Source organism: Asterias amurensis, chromosome 6, assembly GCF_032118995.1.
Source record: "Asterias amurensis chromosome 6, ASM3211899v1".
NCBI lineage: Eukaryota > Metazoa > Echinodermata > Asteroidea > Forcipulatida > Asteriidae > Asterias > Asterias amurensis.
In genome coordinates, this window is record NC_092653.1 from 16,073,161 (window position 1) to 16,090,853 (window position 17,693).

Here is a 17,693-nt window from a genome sequence, read left to right on the forward strand (position 1 = left end):
ACTGCCTTGAGCAAGGCTATTTTGAAGCCTAATTTAGCCATCGGCCCGTCGGGTTGGTTACTGATGGAGATAATATTAACAAAAGAAACCTCGTGCGGCTGAATAGGGTACATTTTTAGGAGTTTGTCTATTGACGTAACAAACCCTAAACATGACTTGACATGCTTTCTGAAAGTGAAATAAGTTAGAGAAAATTAAGGAGTGGGGACGAGTTTATCGTTTTTATTTAGTTTGTACGATATAGGGTTCCAGAGATATGGGATGTATGGAGGTTTGTTCCTAGAGCAGCGTGAACATGAACGCGGTCAGAAATTGTGTCGTTTGTCGTTCAAATTTCGCGAGATGCAATAAGCCCAAAGTGACTAAAACAAAACCAGACCTGCCAAGTCTCACGCATTAGGCGTGAGACTCACGCATTTGGGCTCTGTCTCACGCTCACACGCACATCAACCATTATTGGGGCGAGATCGGGAAAAAAAAATTAACGACATTTTTTGTACAAAATTTGTACAAACAGAGCGCAAATTTGCAGATTGCGCACGCTTTTGCTCATCCAGTAGGTTCAGCTCAAATTCGGCAGAGCGCAAAACGCTTATTGCGCACAAGTTTGTTCCGATTCTTTTAGCAAATTCGTTGAAATGCGCTCCACTAGCGAAGACACAACAGGCAGAAGAAGTGAGCGATTGATATTGAACATCATTTTGAGTCTAATTTTTTCAAGTTTGGAAGGATATAATCTGACACAATCGAACCTCCACATTAACCATCAACATCTCCTGTGTACCTCAAGTGAGTTTAAAGTATTCTGAGGAGGCTTCTGATGCATTTTGAAACACTTTTTGTCCACAATTAAATTTCACTTTGTTTTATTTATTTATATATAAAAAAAAAAAATATAAAAAAAATAAAAAAGGTTGGGCGGCGATTTAAGAAGGCCTTCTTACACTGGCAATTTTTTTCCGGGGGGATGGGGGTTGAGCTTTGAAAAATCTCACACATAGCTAGCCTCTGGACTTGGCATCTCTGCCTACAAAACACTTTTTTGACGTTCACGTTAAGTGCTCCTGTTATACATGCAGCCTATTGACCAGAAAGTTTACAAGACCAATTCAGATGACAATAAACTAAAAAGAGGCCTACGCTCTTACCGCCCCCCCCGAAAAAAAAAAACAGTAGATAAATTAGATTTGTGGCACACAGCATGTTCCAAAAACTCGCTTTACTTATAGTGCTGTAGCAACGCTATGTATCGTGGGACGTAAAAATGTCATTTTTAGCGATGTTTTTTAAAAAGGAAATGCAAGCATTATGAATGTATATTGAGTGTGTGGAGAAAGTTTTGGTAGTGTAGTACAAAAGAAACTTTAGTTATTGCTGGCTAACGGTCAGTTTCACCTATCAACGCTGATTTGAAAAACGTGTAACGTTAGGGAGGCCCAACATATTAGACCCCTATAAGGATCACGGGGGAGCCTTATAGTTTCTAGATGCATAAGGTACGTTGTCTAACCCAAAACGAGGTGGGTACAGCCACTGCAAGTAGTGGTGGACGTGCGAAATAGCTTCATTTTGGGTTAGAATTATGACGCCATGCATAAATATTGAGAGAGGCGTAAAACACCCTCACCCACATTTCGAAATATTTGTGTAAAGGATTTTTAGCGGCATCCCGCTAGTAACAATTACATAAGGTAAACTGACATTGTCTGACTAGAGAAGAGGGATTAGAGAAATCCAAATGTATACCCCCCAAAACCTACCCCCCGAATTTTATAGCAAATTCACATCGAACTCGGAGACCACAATTTTGAAAGGAAAAAAAACGGAATTCCGGTTTAAACCGGAAGATTCTCATGCCTGAGGTACGGACAACAAGAACACTCTAATCAAAGTGGAATTGCTTCAGTTATAAATCATTGTATACAGAACAATACAAAAAGTCGACCAACCCACATCACTTGAGCTGATATTTTTGACAACATGTGACCAGGAGTAACTAATTACAACATCCCACGTAAATCTCCATTCCATACAATCAGTCGGTGAAGCGTGAGATTTCTCATTTTGAGATATTGGTCTGAAAGCAAATCCACATCAACCAAGACTGAATCTACTTGCAATGTATGATGGCTTCTGTAACACAACTCCTGATGCTACATGCAGCTATCACTCTTACACTGATCATTTTAAACACCAATCTAACAACAGCTTCTGATGCAGCTGCCTATAAGACAAAGATGAAAGAGTTTCTATCTGCAGAAAATAGAAAACTACTTCAAGTTTCATATCAAGTGAAAGAAACTTGGTCTCATGTCCTCTGTGTGAGTTACTGCCATGCTGATCGTCAGTGCCACTCGGTCAATTACAACATAGAAGATCATCTGTGTGAGCTCAACAATGCTACCAAGGCTCAGTATCCTGATGACTTCTTTACATACTGTGGTAGTGTGTACTTTGATGCTGATGTAAAAACACCCCACCTCTCTGTTCCTGACCAAGCACTCCCTACACAGCCTGATACAGCCATTGGGCCTCAATACAGCAGTTGCCAGGAGCTTCTTGAGGCAGGTCATAATGTGAGTGGTATCTACACAATATTCCCTGCTGGATTCAACAATACCCTTCAAGTCTTCTGTGACATGGACAGTGATGTTGAGGGCTGGATGGTCATTCAGAGGCGTCAAGATGGCAGTGTTGATTTCTATCGTAACTGGGTTGACTACCAGAATGGCTTTGGCTGCTTGTCTGGTGAATTCTGGCTTGGAAATGACAACTTACGCACCCTGACTGAGTCTGCAGGGCCATGGAAGCTGAAGATTGAGATAGTCAGATGGGATGGAGAAGAATCCTTTGCTGAATATGGACACTTCAAGATTGATGGGGACAGCTTTAGACTTGAGATTGGCTCCTACAAGAACAGCAGCACAGCAGGAGATTCACTTCAATACCACAATGGAATGATGTTCAGCACCAAGGACAAGGATTATGATCCATGGGGCCGTGTTCACTGTGCTGGAAATGCTAAAGGAGGATGGTGGTACAAGCGTTGTTATGATACTAACTTAAATGGTATGTACTATCCATATGAATCTACCAGCGAGGATGGTATAAATTGGTTTCTTAGGGGAACAGAAGACAAACGGGGGACAGGATACAAATCGGTCAAAACATGTTCAATGAAAATGCACCTCTCAAATTGGTAAGATTTTACACAGAAGAGCACTGACAAAATATTGGGAAGCTAATTCTTGAAAAAAGAATGAAAAACACCTTCTTATACTGAAGTTGAGTTGAACCCTTTAGTATCCAAACCGCCTTACTTTTCACATAACTCTTTATATTTCTATTGTATTTGTATTTTGAATATGTCAATATAAACCACAAGGAAAACTGACTGGGTAAACTTTTAAATGATTTTTCGGGTTGACCAAAGAAATTTTTACTGGAGTTGGATTCGAACCAACAATCTTTGGATTAGAGTGCCGGCGCGTCAATCCGGAGGTCGTTGGTTCGAATCTCACTCTAGTCAATTTTTGTTTTCTTCAACCCCACATGCGATTAAAAAAAAGCAGTGACGAACAAGAAAAGTGATGAAATAGGTAACCACGATGGAATGATATTCAGCACTGTGGGTCAAGGACAATAATCATCAATGGGATGGGGCAGTACCAGAACTGTGATGTGCAGTACAAAGGATGATGCTGGTTGAAGGCATGATATTGTTCTAATATAAATTGTCCATATCAAAACCACCAGATATGATGATATGCATTCATTTGTTCTGGTGATTACAAGTAAATGGGTCAAACACTGTTCCATGAAAATGTGCCACTCAAACTAGTAATGCCTTGCCTTTTCCATACCTTGAAATGGGCTTGGGCTTTGATGACATATATGTACACAGAGGTTTCAAGGTGAAATGCAAGTTAATTTAATAACTACAGCCATTAACCCTTTTTTCCACTCAAGAGTGAACATCTTTAGAAATGACAACTTATAATTTCATTTATTGTGCAACGAGGCTGCAAACGTTAATTTGCATCGTTCTTGATGTACATGTAGTGCTCAATACACAGATACAAAGAAAACACTCACATCAGTATGACCAACTTCTTGTTAACTCCTTGTGGTGGTTATATCCACAAGGAAGAGTCATATTTAAGCTGTTTGAAGGGAATTTAATCATACCCAAAAAATGGCAAACTAATTAAATTATTTTCAACCCAGTAATTTTGTTTTGGTAATGTTAACTCTAGCGATGTTTTCACTGTCCGTGGATTTATACACTACTGCCTGGTAGTTCCAATACAAGGACACTATTTATACAAATTGGTTGGCCTATTTATTTTAAAGTAATTGAATTTCACGCATGGGGTGAAGACAAAACAGCCAGACTTTGTACCATATCACTCTTGCTGGTGCATGTGACCAGGAGTAACCAGTTACAGCATCCCACGTAATTCTCCATACCATACAATCAGTCGGTGAAGAGTCAGCTTTCTCATTTTGAGACATTGGTCTGAAAGCAAATCCACATCAACCAGGACTGACTCTACATGCAATGTATGATGGCTTCTTTAACACAACTCCTGATGCTACATGCAGCTATCACTCTTACACTGATCATTTTAACATCAATCAAACGACAGCTTCTGATGCAGCTGCCTGTAAGACAAATATGAGAGAGTTTCTTTCTGCAGAAAATAGGAAATTACTTCAAATTTCTTATCAATCAAAAGTTACTCGGTCTCATGTCCCCTGTGTGAGTTACTGCCATGCTGATCCTCAGTGTCACTCAGTCAATTACAACATAGAAAATCATCTGTGTGAGCTCAACAATGCTACCAGGGCTCAGTATCCTGATGACTTCATGACACACTATGGTAGTGTGTACTTTGATGCTGATGTAGAAACACCTCAAGTATTACATCCTGATACTACCTCTGGGCCTCAATACAGCAGTTGCCAGGAGCTTCTTGAAACATGTCATGTGAGTGGTATCTACACAATATTCCCTGCTGGTATCAACGGTGGCCTGCAAGTCTACTGTGACATGGACACTGATGGTCAGGGCTGGATTGTCATTCAGAGGCGTCAGAATGACAGTGTTGATTTCTACCAAAACTGGGTTGACTACCAGAATGGCTTTGGTGACAAATCTGGTGAATTCTGGCTTGGAAATGACAACCTACGTACCCTGACTGAGTCTGCAGGACCATGGAAGCTAAAGGTTGAGATGGTCGGATGGGACGAAGAAGAATCCTTTGCTGAATATGGACACTTCAAGATTGATGGGGACAACTTTAGACTTGAGATTGGCTCCTACAAGGCGAGCAGCACGGCAGGTGATGCACTTGAATACCACAATGGAATGATGTTCAGCACCAAGGACAAAGATAATGATCTGTTGGGCAGTGTTCACTGTGCTGTAAATCATAAAGGAGGATGGTGGTATAAAGATTGTTATCATGCCGATTTAAATAGTATGTATTATCCATATGAAGGCAATACCGTGGATAGTAAATGGTGGTTTAATCCGGGGACAGGATTCAAATCGGTCAAAACATGTTCAATGAAAATACGCCTATCAAATTGGTAAGATTTTACACAGTAGAGCGCTGCAAACATATTGGGAAGCTAATTCTTGCAAAAAGAATAAAAAACACCTTCTTATACTGAAGTTGAGTTGAACCCTTTTGTATCCAAATCACCTTACTTTTTACATAACTCTTTATATTTGTATTGTATTTAGAATATATCAATATAAACCACAAGGGAAACTGAATCGGTAAACTTTTAAATGATTTTTCGGGTTGACCAAAGATAAATTTACTGGAGTTGGATTTTAACCAACAACCTTTGGATTAGAGCGCAGGCATGTCAATATGGAGGTCGTTGGTTCAAATCTCACTCTAGTCAATTTTTCTTTGTTCAACCCCAAAAATGTATTTTGAGTTTTACACATGCGATAAAAATGGGCATATTCATCAATGTTTTTTGTGCATGTGGTGACATTTAAATTAAGGTAAGAATTGAAAACGAAAGAAGAAAAAAACAGCACAATTTATTAAAAAATTAAATCAGAGTATACCTTTGAGGAAATGACACTGATTTCCAGTGTTTCTTTAAAAGCACTATATTGTCTTGCACCAGATAAGGCTATAGCATGTATAGTAGTGAAATTTGAAGAAATATTGGGGAGTTTTTAGAGATTTGCTCCAATCCATGGCAAGCTTCAGTTTCAGTAATTATGCATTTGATGTGTAGTTTGGTGATTTTGTTTGAGACATTGAACACCTCATTAATTTGATGCACTTTCAGTGAGCACAGAGAGTAGTTGACTATAATCTCATGTTATTAAGTATCGGTACCAATTTTTTTAAAATCTTGTTAATTCAATGTTATAAAACTTTACTTAAGGAAAAATAAATTAACATTTACTATAAATATCATTGGTGATTTGCAGATCTGTGTGGTTTTACTGTTATCTGTTTATAATTTTAAATGTATTTGGTAGCTTTTCCCAACCACTTTCAGCACAAATTTACTCATTTTAACATCCAGCATCTCCGATTTGGTTTGAAAATGATTGCTCTATTTGCATCACCATTCATTGTTCAAAATGAGCAATTTAATTTCAACAGTAAAGATCATTGTAGTTCACAAAAGCCAGCATAAAGAGGCAGGTTAAGCATTCAATTTAATCAAATGTAAATAGGTTGTAGAAATTCATCTGAAAAAAGTGAAAATGTAGTCTGGGATTGTTTGTTTTATAATTCAATATTTTTTAGATCTTTGGGAATTGAGCTGTTTTTGTTGTGAACCCAGTGACACTGTTATAGCACATAGGGAGTTTTTTTAAATTATAGAAATTGCAGAAGTTTATTTTAGTCCAATATATTTCTCAAGTGAATGTTACAAATATTTTAAACTATTATATTTAATATTATTTAGTGGATTTCTGAATTGATACAATTGTTACGAAAAGGGCTTGCTGTTTTTGACCTGCTACAGCAATATAATATAAATCATATATAAAAACTTAACTGAAGTTTTAAGTTAGACAGTCTTCATTCAATATGGATTTTTACTACAAACATTCTTTGCCGTATTTTGGCAACTTTTTGTTGAAGAATTTTACTCAAATAGTATAACTTTTATTTGTGTTTTAAATCTTAACTTATTTACTGCACCAAAGAGTAGTTTTTAAAAATGCACAAAAATAACATGCTGGTAAACCTTATTCAATGCATGCTCTGCATGGTCAACAATCCATTCATGAAAACAAGAATTTGGGTTTTAGTACAGAGCTTATCAACAAAACAAGCTGGTTTGAAGACAACTTAAAAACGGTGATCATCCAAGTTTTATAACAATAGATATTCCCCTCTAAATGACAATCTGAACATTGTACCTGTAACTAACATCCAATCTAGTAACACTCAGATTAGTTTAGTATTCTCATTCAATGATCAGCATCAACAGTTTACCATTAGTGCAGTCCCATCAACCAGAATCAAATTCAGTTTGTTGTTTGTAATTCAGGCTATTTCACAGCCACCATGTGAGGAAATAAAACAATCAGCTCATACCAGTCATGTTAATCTTACTTGTCATTCTGCCTGCTTATTTCTGTCTCTACAATTCATTCTCAGTCTACATCATGCCTAGGTCTTTTTCAGTGATTTCTCCTCCATACATCTCTCAACCTGGGCAGACTCCTACGCCAAGCCAAGCCCTCCTAAAGCTAGGAAATACAGACTTATACATTAAAAAAAAAACATTTCGAAGCAACATTGTGAACAAATCATCATGACCTACTAGCAATCATAGAGTGAAGAGACCAGTAGAGAACCATCGATTGATGATAAAGATGAACATCTAACTAAGCTAACAGGTCCCTTTCATGAATCCATGGTAGAGAAGGTTTTTACAAGATGTCAAATGTTGTGGTTTTCACCTACAGCTTGCAGACAACATTGGTACTCAACAAAAAACAAGTATTCCTACTTGTAACGCAATACATGGATGAACGAACCTGTTTGAAAATGGCTCCATGAATAGAGCCATTCCGCTGAACTCCCCTTGCTTCTTGGCTCTAGCCCCACATTGCATCAGGAACTATGATGACATTCCAAATGGAATCTTGCATTGTTGGGGCAACAGTAAAAACAGTTTTGCCATTTCCTTCCCACAGTGCCCTTCAACCATTGTGCACAATCAAACAGGCAGTATTGTACTTTGCGATTCTCCTTGATCAGACCTAGATTCACCCCCACCCCCCCCCCAAAAAAAAAAAAACTGTTTGGGGGATACAGAAATTGTAATATAAAAGTGTACACTAACTTGTTAGAGTCCAATTCCTTTGACCAATTTCCCCACCACATAGGGAGTCTTTGGAACATGCAGAACATGCAGAGTTAAAACAGGTGATGAGTACCAAGCTCTGGAGGCAGAGGGCGCTCTTCTCTTGCATCCTATAGCTTTGAGAGATCAAGAACACTAAACCCCACAAAGACAGCATAATCAACATTTACTGAGAACAAGGCACAGATGTATCATGAGAGGTAAGAAAGTTAACTAGAATATGGAACTGCCATTACTAATTGTTATGTATCATCATTGGTGGGTTCAACAAGATTCCAGGACGTTTTTCCTTGACAAATTGTTAACTGACAAACTTTACAAAAATAGCTAAATTCCAGTATTTTCACCGACTAAAGAGATATTGGATGAACTGTAGTGCAGGTTATACAACTGTCTCCCCTATCTGTACAAAGAAAGTGCCATCCTCTAATTACTCCTACTGTAAATCAGGAGAGTTAATAATTGAAGAAACTCACCATGGAAGAGTCCACGTCATGTGCAGTCTCCCAGTGTCTATCCAAAGTAACAAGGATATCTCAAATGTTAAAGAACTGTCTGCTTAGGTTGTCCCATTCATTCAACAGAACATCACTGCAAGATCAAACCAACAGATTATTGATATCAAGTTGAAACATTTCTTTATAGTTTTGTGAAGGCTTTGGTTATACATAAATGATGTCAACTTTATATTCCAGCTGTGAACCAGAAATGCCCAGCTAATGTAAAAACTTTACCTAATTAAGCAAAACTAGATTCTCTTTTGCAGAGAGCATGAAAGTAAAAAACGACTTTGGCAGATTAAGGTTATGAATACACATGAGAATATTGAGCAACAAAAACATCATCCAACTCGGCTACAGCAGCAATGCTATAAAACATGGTGCAACCAGGCTGGAGGAGACCCTCACCCAGGACCGTAACATCCCTAAGCAGATGGTTTGAGAAACGAGCAGCCTAAAAGATTTTGTATTTGCAACTGCCTGCCTCAACCCCTCCCCCCCCCCCCCCACCACCACACACAAACAAAGCACACGATCCACCTTTTCTGATTTTAATATTGCTTTGAAATGCAGTTTGGTATTCATTTAAGTAATTTGTATTTGTGAGAGTATCTTAGATGCAATTTGTAATCAAGACTGTTATAAAGTATAGATTCTTAAAATATGGCAAAAGACATCATGCACACAAATCGTAATTCAACAAGCTACAAAAACTGACGTCAATACCAACGTTAATTGCTTGCCATGTGTGAGGACGCTACACTTGCTTCAAAATCAATGAGAAAAGTTACTTCTTTAAAGAATACCGGCTTTAATTAGGTACCTGCTCAGACTCAATTCGTATTTTAAGGTCAGTTTTAAACTCTTTTTCTAAGACAACTTTACCACTAGCTTCACTGGCTACAGCCCAAACGACACAGTCCTTGGTGACCTAATTGATTGCCATAAAAATGCGAGGCTCCACTTGGTTCCAAAATCAATATGGATTTTACTTTTTTATAGAATATCAGCTGTAATTGAATACCTCCCCAGGCTAAATTTGTGTTAAGGTCGGTTTTCAACTCTTTTTCTATGACAATTAACTTCACCACTAGCCTTGCCCTTTAGTATCCAAATCACCTTACTTTTTACATAACTCTTTATATTTCTATTGTATTTGTATTTTGAGTTTACAATAAGAACTACAAGGGAAACTGACTGGGTAAAATTTTAAATGACTTTTGGAGTTGAACAGAGACAAATTTGCTGGAGTGGGATTCGAACCAACGACCTTTGGATTACAGCGCCGGCACGTTAATCCGGATGTCATTGGTTCGGATCCCACTCTAGTCAATAGTTCTCTGTTCAACCCCAAAAACGTATTTTTAGTTTTACACATGCGTATAAAAAAAAACAGCAGTTATGAACACGAAAAGTGATGAAATTGATTACCACGATGGAATGATATTCAGCACCGTGGGCAAGGACAATAATCATCAATGGGATGGGGCAGTACCAGAACTGTGATGTGCAGTACAAAGGATGATGCTGGTTGAAGGCATGATATTGTTCTAATTTAAATGGTCCATATCAAAACCACCAGATATGATGGTATATATGCATTCATCTATTCTGGTGATTACAAGTAAATGGATCAAACACTGTGCCATGAAGATGTGCCACTCAAACTAGTAATGCCTTGCCTTTTCCATACCTTGAAATGGGCTTGGGCTTTGATGACATGTACACAGAGCTTTCAAGGTGAAATGTAAGTTAATTTAATAACTACAGCTATTTTTGTCCCTTTTTTCCACTCAAGAGTGAACATCTTTAGAAATGGCAACTTATAATTTCAGTAAACGTGCAACGAGGCTGCAAATAATAATTTGCATCGTTCTTGATGTACATGTAGTGCTCAATACACCAATGCAAAGAACACACACACCTCAGGTTGACAAATTTCTTGTGAACTTCTTATGGTGGTTATATCCACAAGGAAGAGTCATATTTAAGCTGCTTGAAGGAAATTTAATCATACCAAAAAATGGCAAACTAATTAAATTATTTTCAACCCGCAGTAGTTTTTCTGTTGTAATCTGACCTCTAGCATTGTTTGCACTGTCCGTGGATTTATACACTATTGCCTTGTATTTAACTTAATTGGAATTTATTAAGTAATTGAATTTCACGCACATGGTGAAGACAAAACAGCAAGCCTACTAACAATATTACTTCTGGTGGTGCTTTCAGTAATTGAATTTGACACAAGAGGTGAAGACAAAATAGCAAGCCAACCAACCATATCACTCCTGCTTGTGCTTTTACTACAACATGTGACAAGCGACAACCAATGACAGCATCCCACATCAGCCTATATTCCATACAAGCAGCCGGTGAAGAGTCAGCCTTCTATTTTTGAGATATTGGAAGCAAATCTACATCAACCAAGACTGGCTATACATACAATGTATGATGGCTTCTTTAACACAACTCCTGATGCTACATGCAGCTATCACTCTTACACTGATCATTTTAAACACCAAACTATCAACAGCTTCTGATGCAGCTGCCTGTAAAACAAAGATGACAGAGTTTCTATCCGCAGAAAATAGAAAACTACTTCAACTTTCATATCAAGTGAGAGTAAGTTGGTCTCATGTCCTCTGTGTGAGTTACTGCCATGCTGATCCTCAGTGCCACTCAGTCAATTACAACATAGAAGATCATCTGTGTGAGCTCAACAACGCTACCAGGGCTCAGTATCCTGATGACTTCATTACACACTATGGTAGTGTGTACTTTGATGCTGATGTAGAAACACCTCACCTCTCTGTACCTGACCAAGCACTCCCTACACAGCCTGATACAACCATCTCCTCTGGGCCCCAACACAGCAGTTGCCAGGAGCTTCTCGAAGCAGGTCATGTGAGTGGTATCTACACAATATTCCCTGCTGGATTCAATGATGGCCTGCAAGTTTACTGTGACATGGACACTGATGGTGAGGGCTGGATGGTCATTCAGAGGCGTCAAGATGGCAGTGTTGATTTCTACCGTAACTGGGTTGACTACCAGAATGGCTTTGGTGACAAATCTGGTGAATTCTGGCTTGGAAATGACAACCTACGTACCCTGACTGAGTCTGCAGGACCATGGAAGCTGAAGATTGAGATAGTCAGATGGGATGGAGAAGAATCCTTTGCTGAATATGGACACTTCAAGATTGATGGGGACAGCTTTAGACTTGAGATTGGCTCATACAAGGCGAGCAGCACAGCAGGAGATTCACTTCAATACCACAATGGAATGATGTTCAGCACCAAAGACAAGGATAATGATATGTGGGACAGTGTTCAATGTGCTGCAACTTGCAAAGGAGGATGGTGGTATAATGGTTGTTATGAAACTAATTTAAATGGTATGTACTATCCATATGAATCTACCAGCGAGGATGGTATCAATTGGCTTTATTGGGTGACAGGATACAAATCGGTCAAAACATGTTCAATGAAAATGCGCCTCTAAAATTTTTTAACTTTTACACTATAGAGCACTGGAAAAAAGATTGGGAAGCTAATTCTTAAACAAAAAACAACATTAAAGGAACACGTTGCCTTGGATCGGTCGAGTTGGTCTTCGAAAAGCGTTTGTAACTGTTTTTTATAAAATGCATATGGGTAGAAAGATGTTGTAAAAGTAGAATACAATGATCCACACAAACATGCCTCAAAATTGCGTGGTTTTCCTTTTACCTCGTCGACTAACACGTCGGCCATTTATGGGGGTCAAAATTTTGACTCCCATAAATGGCCGACCATGTTAGTTCGCACAGTAGAAGGAAAACCACGCAATTTCGAGGCAAACTTGTGTGGATCATTGTATTCTACTTTTAAAACATCTTTCCAACCATATGCATTTTATAAAAAACGGTTACAAACGCTTTTGTTTTGACCAACTCGTCCGATCCAAGGCAACGTGTTCCTTTAAATAGTTTGTTATACTAATATTCTGTTTAACCCTTTAAAATGCAAACTGCTCTCAACCACCCTTCTAGAAGTTTGATTAGTTGTATTTTGAGATTGTATGTTGTTATTGAAAACAGCAGACCGCACATGAAGAGACTTTTTGAGCACCTCATTAGTTAAATGCACCTTAAGCGAATTTTGCAAATCTTTTTAATTCAAGGTAATGAATATTACTAAAAGAAAAACCTTTTAAAACAAAAAGTAGGCTGTAGGCTAGATATCAATGGTGATTTGTAGATTTGTGTGGTTTTGCTGGTATCGGCAAATTTAAATGTATTTGATTGCTTTGCCTTACCATTTTCAGTAAGAATTCACTCAATTTAATATCAAGCATCTTCGATTTCGTTTGAAAATGATTGCCCCTTTTGCATCAGCATTCATCTTTCAAAATGAGCAATTCAATTACTGCAGTTTAGCATTCATGCTGGTCAAACAACGCTCCTTCAAGTTCATTAGGCTGTAAAGATCATTGTACAAAAGCCAACAGTAAGAGGCACGTCAAGCAATAAATTAAATCAAATGTCAACAGGTTGTAGACGATCATCTGAAGAAAAGTAAATGTAGTCTTGGATGTATATAAATAAAAGTTCCTTCCTATGGAACTTTGTATTTTCCCAATTTAAAAGGAGATACTCGAGCAAAATAGTTATCAATTACCAATACTAGTTCAAAAGTATATAGATTTGACATGAAGATATTTAAATCGTCTTTCTTGTTTTCAATTCAATTAGTTTTCTAGATCTTTGAAAATTAGGCTGTTTTTGATGTGAACCAAGTAACACTGTAATGACCCTTAGGAGTTTTTGAAAGTTTATATTAGGTAAATTCATACAAAATTTCAACTAAATATGACAAATATTTTAAACTATATTATGTTAGATATTATTCAGCTGATTTCTGATATACTACATTTACTGTTTTTGACCTAATACAGCAATTTAATCATATATTACAAAAAGTTCAAATGAAATAAGAAAGTCTTAACGCAATATGAATTTTCACAACAAACATCCATTGCTGTATTTGGGAAATGTTTGCACCTCAAATAGTATAAGTTTTATTTGTGTTTTAAATCTTAACTTATTTACTGCACCAAAGAGTAGTTTTAAAAAATGCACAAAATCAACATGCTGGTAAACCTTATTCAATGCATGCTCTGCATGGTCAACAATCCATTCATGAAAACAAGAATGCTGGTAAACCTTATTCAATGCATGCTCTGCATGGTCAACAATCCATTCATGAAAACAAGAATGCTGGTAAACCTTATTCAATGCATGCTCTGCATGGTCAACAATCCATTCATGAGAACAAGAATGGGGTTACAGTACAGAGCTTATCAACAAAACAAGCTGGTTTGAAGACAACTTAAAAAGCGGTGATCATCCAAGTTTTATAACAATAGATATTCCCCTCTAAAAACCTTCATCCTCAAACGACAATCTGAACATTGTACCTGTAACTAACATCCAATCTAGTAACACTCAGATTAGTTTAGTATTCTCATTCAATGATCAGCATCAACAGTTTACCATTAGTGCAGTCCCATCAACCAGAATCAAATTCATTTTGTTGTTTGTAATTCAGGCTATTTCACAGCCACCATGTGATGAAATAAAATAATAAACTCATACCAGTCATGTTAATTCTTCTTGTCGTTCTGCCTGCTTATTTCTGTCTCTACTATTCATTCTGACTCTACATCATGCCTAGGTATTTTTCAGCAATTCCTCTTCCACACATCCCTCAACCTGACCAGACTCCTAATCCAAGTCCAGCCCTCGTAAATCACGTGGTATTCTTGGGAACACAGAGCCTAATATGTAATTATTTATGAAAATGTGAACAAAAAAATGATGGTTTGAATTGCTATTAATATATCCACACTCGCCTCCAGCATCAAATTGCCTTGACCGAATTCCTACTTCAAGAAAGGCACAGAAATGCAATTTTCTGTACATGACGTTTTCCTGTCAAGCGTAAACTTCTTTGAAAACAGAACAAATGAATTTCTCCTTGCATCAAGGCGGCTAATATTGACTTCCTTGCAGTAGCTATGGGTAAAAGTCAGACCCAATTGAAGGAAAATAGTTACGTCAACATTCACCTTCAAATTAAAATTGACTGGTATTAAAAAAAAATATCTAGCAACTGTCTATGGATTTAAAACACAATATATGACATGGTAGGTACGGACAACAAGGACACTCTCTCATCAAAGTGGAACTGCTTCAGTTATAAATCAATTTTGTACACAACGTGAGGACAATACAAACAGCCAACCAACCACATCGCTTGAGCTGACTTTTTGACAACATGTGACCAGGAATAACCAATTACAGCATCCCACGTAAATCTCCATGCCATACGATCAGTCGGTGAAGAGTCGGCTTTCTCATTTGAGATATTGGTCTCGAACAAATCTACATCAACTAAGACTGAATCTACATGCAATGTATGATGGCTTCTCAAACACAATTCCTGATGCTACATGCAGCTATCACTCTTACACTGATAATTTTGAACATCAATCTAACAACAGCTTCTGATGCAGCTGCCTGTAAGACAAAGATGAAAGAGTTTCTATCTGCAGAAAATAGAAAATTACTTCAACTTTCATTTCAAGCAAAAGTTACTTGGTCTCATGTCCTCTGTGTGAGTTACTGCCATGCTGATCCTCAGTGCCACTCAGTCAATTACAACATAGAAGATCATCTGTGTGAGCTCAACAATGCTACCAGGGCTCAGTACCCTGATGACTTCATTACACACTATGGTAGTGTGTACTTTGATGCTGATGTAGAAACACCTCACTTCTCTCTACCTGACCAAGCACTCCCTACACAGCCTGATACAACCATCTCCTCTCGGCCTCAATACAGCAGTTGCCAGGAGCTTCTCGAAGCAGGTCATGTGAGTGGTATCTACACAATATTCCCAGCTGGATTCAACAACACCCTTCAAGTCTTCTGTGACATGGACACTGATGGTGAGGGCTGGATTGTCATTCAGAGGCGTCAAGATGGCAGTGTTGATTTCTATCGTAACTGGGTTGACTACCAGAATGGCTTTGGTGACAAATCTGGTGAATTCTGGCTTGGAAATGACAACCTACGTACCCTGACTGAGTCTGCAGGACCATGGAAGCTGAAGATTGAGATAGTCAGATGGGATGGAGAAGAATCCTTTGCTGAATATGGACACTTCAAGATTGATGGGGACAGCTTTAGACTTGAGATTGGCTCATACAAGGCGAGCAGCACAGCAGAAGATTCACTTGAATACCACAATGGAATGATGTTCAGCACCAAGGACAAGGATAATGATCTGTTGGGCAGTGTTCACTGTGCTGCAACTTACAAAGGAGGATGGTGGTATAAAGAATGTTATGATTCTAATTTAAATGGTATGTACTATCCATATGAATCTACCAGCCGGGATGGTATCAATTGGTTTTATTGGGTGACAGGATACAAATCGGTCAAAACATGTTCAATGAAAATGCGCCTCTAAATTTTTTAACTTTTACACTATAGAGCACTGGAAAAAAGATTGGGAAGCTAATTCTTGAACAAAAAACAACATTAAATAGTTTGTTATACTAATATTCTGTTTAACCCTTTAAAATGCAAACTGCTCTCAACCACCCTTCTAGAAGTTTGATGAGTTGTATTTTGAGATTGTATGTTGTTATTGAAAACAGCAGACCGCACATGAAGAGACTTTTTGAGCACCTCATTAGTTTAATGTACCTTAAGCGAATTTTGCAAATCTTTTTAATTCAAGGTAATGAATATTACTAAAAGAAAAACCTTTTAAAACAAAAAGTAGGCTGTAGGCTAGATATCAATGGTGATTTGTAGATCTGTGTGGTTTTGCTGGTATCGGCAAATTTAAATGTATTTGATTGCCTTGCCTTACCACTTTCAGTAAGAATTCACTCAATTTAATATCAAGCATCTTCAATTTCGTTTGAAAATGATTGCCCCTTTTGCATCAGCATTCATCTTTCAAAATGAGCGATTCAATTACTGCAGTTTAGCATTCATGCTGGTCAAACAACGCTCCTTCAAGTTCATTAGGCTGTACAGATCATTGTAGTTCACAAAAGCCAACAGCAAGAGGCACGTCAAGCATTCAATTAAATCAAATGTAAATAGGTTGTAGAAATTCATCTGAAGAAAAGTAAATGTAGTCTTGGCTCGATATATATAAACAGAAGTTCCTTCCTATGGAACTTTGTATTTTCCCAATTTACAAGGAGATACTCAAGCAAAATATTTACCAATTACCAATACTAGTTCAAAAGTATATAGATTTGACATGAAGATATTTAAATCGTCTTTCTTGATAGGCAACAATATGTAATGTAGGCTTTGAACAAGAAAGGTGGTTTGTTTTTAATTCAATTTGTTTTCTAGATCTTTGGAAATTAGGCTGTTTTTGATGTGAACCAAGTAACACTGTAATGACCCTTAGGGAGTTTTTGAAAGTTTATATTAGTCCAGAAAATAAAACTAAATATGACAGATATTTTAAACTATATGTTTGATATTATTCAGCTGATTTCTGATATATTGAAAGGACTTACTGTGTTTGACCTAATACAGCAATATAATCATATATTATAAAAACTTCAAATGAAGTAAGAAAGTCTTAACGCAATATGAATTTTCACAACAAACATCCATTGCTGTATTTGGGAAATGTTTGCACCTCAAATAGTATAAGTTTTATTTCTGTTTTAAATCTTAACTTATTAACTGCACCAAAGAGTAGTTTTAAAAAATGCACAAAATCAACATGCTGGTAAACCTTATTC

At 37.5% G+C, this 17,693-nt stretch overlaps 4 protein-coding genes across 4 annotated transcripts in view; 3 read left to right on the forward strand and 1 right to left on the reverse strand.

The window, feature by feature from the left end:
* LOC139938916 (DNA repair protein RAD51 homolog 4-like) overlaps positions 1-17,693 on the reverse strand; it is a 155,628-nt gene that overhangs the window by 59,564 nt on the left and 78,371 nt on the right. The window lies entirely within an intron of this gene.
* LOC139938265 (uncharacterized) lies at positions 2,127-6,341 on the forward strand. The gene is made up of 3 exons (XM_071933678.1): positions 2,127-3,105; positions 4,650-5,519; positions 6,322-6,341. The coding sequence occupies exons 1-3, from the start codon at positions 2,127-2,129 to the stop codon at positions 6,339-6,341; spliced, it is 1,869 nt and encodes a 622-aa protein (XP_071789779.1).
* On the forward strand, positions 11,319-12,371 carry LOC139938266 (fibrinogen-like protein A). The gene has a single exon (XM_071933679.1). The coding sequence runs from the start codon at positions 11,319-11,321 to the stop codon at positions 12,369-12,371; it is 1,053 nt and encodes a 350-aa protein (XP_071789780.1).
* On the forward strand, positions 15,332-16,972 carry LOC139938267 (fibrinogen-like protein A). The gene is made up of 2 exons (XM_071933681.1): positions 15,332-16,313; positions 16,872-16,972. Exons 1-2 carry the CDS (start codon positions 15,332-15,334, stop codon positions 16,970-16,972), a joined length of 1,083 nt encoding a protein of 360 aa, XP_071789782.1.

Excerpts from the sequence above, each read along its gene's own strand:
- LOC139938265 (XM_071933678.1), top strand. The coding sequence starts at position 2,127 with ATGGCTTCTGTAACACAACTCCTGATGCTACATGCAGCTATCACTCTT. Across the intron at positions 3,106-4,649 it reads TGAATCTACCAGCGAGGATG|CTTCTGATGCAGCTGCCTGT; the intron begins GTATAAATTGGT and ends ATCAAACGACAG. Across the intron at positions 5,520-6,321 it reads TGAAGGCAATACCGTGGATA|TGAGCACAGAGAGTAGTTGA; the intron begins GTAAATGGTGGT and ends ATGCACTTTCAG.
- LOC139938267 (XM_071933681.1), top strand. The coding sequence starts at position 15,332 with ATGGCTTCTCAAACACAATTCCTGATGCTACATGCAGCTATCACTCTT. Across the intron at positions 16,314-16,871 it reads TGAATCTACCAGCCGGGATG|CATTCATCTTTCAAAATGAG; the intron begins GTATCAATTGGT and ends CTTTTGCATCAG.
- LOC139938266 (XM_071933679.1), top strand. The coding sequence starts at position 11,319 with ATGGCTTCTTTAACACAACTCCTGATGCTACATGCAGCTATCACTCTT.